Genomic DNA, 6,104 nt, shown 5'->3' with positions numbered 1-6,104 from the left:
TTAGCCTTGGCTATTGTATTATTCTAGCATTAGAGTGTATTTTGGTGCGTGCACTGTACGATACATTAAGAGGAGGTTGTGGCTCAGAGCAGGCTGCCCACTAATCATAAGGTTGGTGGTGGATTAATCCCCGGTTCCTCCTGTCCACATACTGAAATATAATTGGGCAAGTCACTGAACCCCAAATTGCTGTGGATGGCAGGTGAGGATGGCAGCTCTGTCACCATTTGTGTGCGTGAATGGGTGAAAAAGAGGGGAAAAGTTGCTTTGTTGTAGCCTATCTAAATTAAAAAGGTGTTAGCCTTTATAAGTGCAGATCAATTAGTATTTACTTTATGGGAACTTGGAGCTGACAGGGTCTTACACAATGCACATAGTGTTGGAGGATTGTGTCTCAATACACAAAACATTGATTGATTGATTGATTGATTTATAGATTGACAGGTTATATAATTGATAGTTAACAGAGATGTAAATCAGTGATACAAAAGTACAGAGGAACAAAATGAATCAGCAAAAATAAATAACATGATTAAAATCTCAACTGGAAACTGAGTCCACAACAAATTGACTTCAATATCTGAAATAATAAACCCAATGATGTCATCAGGGCTGTTACAAGCTGATAGCGCTGAGGTTAAAAGAGGTGTTAAGAAGCAGGGAGGATTTAAAAAAATACTGCTATCCAGCTTTATTTTGGCAGTGTAGGATCCAGGGCTTTAAATTGAAGATTTCTGAGCCTCTTCTGCGTCATTTTTGAACATTTTTGGTTAATTAAGTCCCCCAACTTTATGAAAGTGCACTAAATCCTTTGTGTACAGTGTAAAATGGTTTACCACACATACCTGCTCGTCGGGTAGCTACAGATACGCGTGCCAGTGAATTTACAATACGTGTTGATCTCAGAAAATCAGATGAAAGTGGAGTCAGGCGGCACGACAGCCTCTCCCTTCATTTCCCCTCCGACTCGCATGACGTCATTTTATATCGCGGCTGCCTGTCAGTTCAACGGAGAACGAAGCCGCGCACGCGCACAAGTCTTCGGGTGAGGCGGAAAAAAAAGGAAAAAGCAGCCCTCGCGTCACGGACCGGTGCAGCAGCAGTGTGCTCCCATCACGAAGAGAGGAGACAGAGCTGAACGGGAAGCAACACCGCCGCCTTTTTCCTCCAGCATCCTCACCGACCAACTCGAGTGGGAACACACAAGTCCACTCAGACTGTCCTCCGGCGTCCGCAGTCCTCCCCTCTTCCTCCTCGAAAATGTCCGTGGGCAGTGACTTTGGGAACCCTTTAAGAAAATTCAAACTGGTCTTTCTGGGGGAGCAGAGTGGTAAGACGTGTTTAATTCTCCCGACAAGTTCGCTTTCGGTCGTGTGTCAAAGTGAAGCCGCTGCACCTGCAAGTTCATGTTGTTGGAGACGTGCAGCCAGCGCGTCTGCCCCGGGGAGCGGCTCGGAGGAGTTGAGGGGCTTTAAAACTGGAGAGGAAAATGTCTTTAGTGGTGAAATGTGTGTTTTCAGTTCGTGGGAGGGAGGAGGAGGGGGGAGGGGGGGGGGCATTCATTTAATCAAATTACCAGCCTGTGAGGCTTCACACAATAGTCCGGAGTGCGTGAATTGTAGCCTGCGGTCTCCCAAGTTGAGCAGTAAACGACTGAGGCACCAGCAGGGCTTTAATATCCGCCTCCTAAAGCCTTTCAGCTGGGTGTTAGTTTAAAACAACCCGCGCTAGTTATTAGAATTTATACGGCATCAGTTGTAAATGAATATTGCTGTTAAATGCGACTGAATGCGCGCATGCAAGAGCCTGAGGTCTGATGCTGCTGTGGATGGTCCAAGTTGGTAAATATTGCTGTGTTGAGACACACCCAGGTTGTCAGCGGCGGTGAGATAAGTTGTGTGGCTGCAGCCTCTGCCTTGGTATTGTTCCAGTCTGCCTGCTGATGGTGACCAAGTTTGGGTTTTTTCCGCGTGCTGACCTGCTCTATGGATTTTTGTTTGAGTGTTTGAATCCCAGCAAGCTGCAAAAATCCAACACTGATGTGAAATCTCGTGGAAACTCATCCTCTGATTTATCTGCCTTTTTTTTTTTTTTTTTTTTAAAGCTCTGCCTCCATCCTCGGCTTCACTTGTCCACACCCTCAGACTGTCAAAAGATTTTCCTTTCCTGAGGCAACAAAATTGTTTTCCACAAGCTGGCAGAGACATGATTTGAATCTCTAGGTGTGTTTGGTCTTTTGAACAGGGCAGGTCTGTTTTATTGTCCATTTCAGTGGCCTTGAGCAACCAAATGAACCACATTAGTCATGGTTTAGTCCTCCAGTATAGGGTCTATTGATTACCCAGTATAGTGGGGTCATGCATTAAATTGAATAATGGTTTAATTTACAACAGTTTGGCATACTTATTATCTAAATAGCAGTAAATTTATGTCCTCTAATAATACGCCAAATGAGGGACTGGACTAATCTAGAATCAGTAATGGTGGTCTGGCTGATGATCCAGCCACCCCAGAGTGAGTATTTTTTGCTTTTCTCTGCAGTTGGATTTTATTTGGGTTTGGATGTTGGTCAGACAAAATGAGACATCTGAAGATATTAAATTGGGCTTTGGGGAGATGTGATGTTCATTTTTCAAAAATATCTCACTTTTTGTAGAAAAAACTAATAATTTATAATCAATTAGAAAAAAAATAGCAGAGAGTTGCAGGCCAAGTTAGACCAGATTTCAGTACATTAAGAGGTTCGCTATTAAATGTGATGCTTCAGATTGCTCTTTGTAACCTTAAAACTTACAGCATGTATCTTTTCACAGTCCTTTTATCTCTAAATGAAAGTAAATTAGATGTAGTGAATATATATATACATGTACATATATATATACACACACACACGCACACATATATATACATATATGTATATGTATATATGTGTGTATATAATATATACACAAACATAAGGCTGTTAGTTGGCTTTACTCTCAGGCAATTTATGGTATTAAGCACCAAGCAACAAGCCAAAGGGGATTTGATTGCACAAACATAATACCAGGGAGTGTCCTGTATTCACCAGACCACAAAGCTGGCAGCATGTTTTGACATTATGAATTATGGTCAAACTGGGCAGATAAAGAGAGAGACATCATTGCTTCTGCAGTCAAAGTACCAAACTGGTTTTATAGGTTTTGGAATTGAATTGCACAAATAAAATATCCAGCACAGGAGTGTATGTTGATTTAATTAAAATGTTTCAGTTGTTCTGTGTCATACTAAGCTAAATTTGAGGCTCTTCTTTATTGTCAGAATGAGCAGTCGTATTCAGAAGCTTCAGGTGCCGACACGGGATGTGCATGGAGCCACACAGGCTGCTGCAAGCAAACAAAAAGCTGGGTGGCCTTTGGGTTTTATGCCGTTTTCCTCCTCCCAATGAAAGTCTTTTACCTCTTCTTCAGTTTGACTCTGTCTTATGGTTTTGTGCATCGAGACCTTTTCAGCACTCCAAGAACTGTATAGACTTTGATCTTTATCATCTGGAAGACACGCGTGTCTTATATGAACATAAATTGGTTTTAACTGGCCATAGGTCTGAATTATTGATGAGGAGCATTTATTATCAATGAATCATTTGTCATCATAAGCAATGTGGGCCACTTAGTAATTAAATTCCACAACGGTGCAACTTCTTTCATCTCTGTTAAGCTTGCACTCATTGCTCGTTAGTATCTGGTCTTAAAAGATGCAGTTGTGGGACGTTTTTACTTGCTGGACAGGACGGCATCTTCTAGTGTTCCTCCGCCTGCTCTATTGCAATGAAACATGTATTGCACCCATGACACATAATAAAGGATCAGACTGGTTGACTGGAAACAATAGCAAAACTGGAAGTGAAGGGGTTTATGGGAAATGTGGTCCTATCATGAGAATGAGGCTAATCGTCACACTCTGATCATACAGTATGTGTTCAATTACATGAGTTTTATACAGCTTTCCAGTTGGAAGAGATTGCACTTTGGTTTTTTTTGTCTCCAGTATGTGTTGAATTATTTAAAACACATTTAAAAGCACTTTTTTTTTTTTTTTTACAGAAAATGAAGGCTGTGTATTCTATAATACAGGTACAAGACGGTTTTGTCACTTTTAAGACTGCAATTATTTCAGAAGTTCAAAAACACAGAAAAGATAAGAACTTAGATACGTCCAGCTATCTTTGATGTGCATTTTAGTTATCAGAGACAGTGATGACTCTCAATATTACCACAAAAAAAAAAAAAAAATCACAGTCTTTTGAGAAAAGCTGCTACAAAATCAAGCATTTTTATACAAAACAAACGCAAAAGAAATGTGCAAAATCCTGGAGGCACTGGCTTATAATGTAATCTTGGAGGTTGGTTGGGTTTCAGACAGTGAGATGCTGCGGTCGACCTCATTCTGTAGTGTCTTTGGTAAAATGGTCTGGGCTGTCGAGCTCCAAAGTCACTGGAGACCCCGTGAGTCTGCACTGACGGGTCCAAACCAGTCTGGAGGAGCTTGTGCCTGTTATCAGTGCGAGGGGACTTTATTTGTCAACCATCCAGACAGCGGCAGCGCCAGCCTCGTGTTTGATTGGGTTGTCTCCGGTGGAGCTGGGTCTCTCTGACATGTCTGCGATAATTGCGGCTGGTGCCCAGGCGGGCGTGAATCCCATCAGCTCTGCCATTATCATTTATTAATGTACACGACTGGACTCGAGTATGTCAGGAACACGGGCTGCTGTGAAAAGATCACTTGTTCTTTCTGGGTTGAGAGTTCCTGTGTACAGTGGAGGCTCATAATGGTGGAAGTGTCTGAAAAATGTGTCTATAAAGGGAAAGATGGCATGATGTTCTGTTTTTCGTAATAGAGTCAGCTAACGTCAGAGAGGAGAGGTGGCGGCTCCAGATTAAGTAGGTGGAAGCAGGCAGAATGTTAAATGAGCTGTCAAGAAGTCTCTCCTCCTGCATACTTCTTCAGGGTGTTTTCTACACTCTGTACAAAGAGGGCCGGCTAAAGATTTCCTCGACAAAGCTCAAGGCTTTCAGCAAGCCAATCAGCTGTTTCCAAGTCTGTGTGCCCACACTCCTGGTGGAAGGAGCATCTTGCCAGCTTCAGCCTCAGAGCAATCAACCAGATCATTGTTAGGACAACCTCAGAAAACTGATCTGCATTTATTGGGTCGTAGATGTTTTACTGGAGGCAAGTTTGCAAAGGAACAATACTGCTGGTACTTTGTTAAAGCCAATTGTTTGGAGGTAATCCCCCGCTGCATGCTTCATTTCACCTCAGACAAACAGATGGGAATACATTTGGTAGAAGCATCCGCATTGGCTGCCGTGGGTTTTTTGTGCACTGAATCCAAATGCCATCTTCCATCTTTCACTGCACAGAGATTGCCATCGCACAAACCAGTGCTTCAAAAATAGAGCTGAATCACCGTCTGCTTCAAAGTAGGCTTTAGTTGGTTGTCTAATGCATCAATCACTGAGTCTCCCGGAAACAGCTGTCTGAGCAAATGAAACTCGGGGTTTGGTTTGCCCTGGCAGTGAGCAGCCGACACATTTCTTCACTGAGGCCCTGAAACCACAATTGCAGATAGCTACCACATACTTTCACACACATGCATACATCAACAATGTGCTGCTTTTTATGCAGAAACTGCACAATGATAAGCAGGGAAGTGCAACAGAAGCCCAAGTCACACCACTGAGGACAATAATGTGTTGTTTTTTTTGCATACAGTGGGTCGCTCAGTGAAATGATCTCTCACTAAATATTGAATGTCTCATATTTCCATGTGTTAACCGTGCACGGCTTTGACCCAGTATATTTAAGAACCTGTCAAGTTTGATTTGAAACTGATTTCTAAAAGCTGTTTTGGGGACTGGATGTGTCGATGTGAAGCCTGTGTGTGCTCCCGTTTCTCCACAGACACTGAGACATGAATTCGGTGATGAGAATTTCTTGCTGTGTGAATCAGAGCAGGTTGTAGATGAAGTTTTGTAAAGAACACTGCTGTGATTTCTGATGTGGTTTTGGTTTGTTTGTTGTGCTCCTGTTGTCACAAAGGTTCCAGGTGCTTGAAACTTAATGTA

The 6,104-nt window shown here is 42.5% G+C and overlaps 1 protein-coding gene across 2 annotated transcripts in view; it reads left to right on the top strand.

Annotated features, from left to right (window-relative positions):
- Positions 1-1,060: 1,060 nt before the first annotated feature.
- The window catches only part of rab6ba (RAB6B, member RAS oncogene family a), a 53,495-nt gene continuing 48,451 nt past the window's right edge, over positions 1,061-6,104 (top strand). The window contains exon 1 of one of the 2 annotated variants that reach the window (XM_069150872.1): positions 1,061-1,330. In XM_069150872.1, coding sequence (XP_069006973.1) covers positions 1,261-1,330 — 70 coding nt within the window. In that variant the 5' untranslated portion in view covers positions 1,061-1,260. The remainder of the gene's footprint in view (positions 1,331-6,104) is intronic. The other variant, XM_069150873.1, reaches the window with a different exon arrangement.

Source organism: Embiotoca jacksoni, unplaced genomic scaffold, assembly GCF_022577435.1.
Source record: "Embiotoca jacksoni isolate LCO1_2020_lvr unplaced genomic scaffold, fEmbJac1.0.p SCAF_16, whole genome shotgun sequence".
Classification (NCBI taxonomy): domain Eukaryota; kingdom Metazoa; phylum Chordata; class Actinopteri; family Embiotocidae; genus Embiotoca; species Embiotoca jacksoni.
The sequence above is the reverse complement of the archived record's forward strand: the minus strand, read 5'-3'. Positions and strand labels throughout refer to the sequence as shown.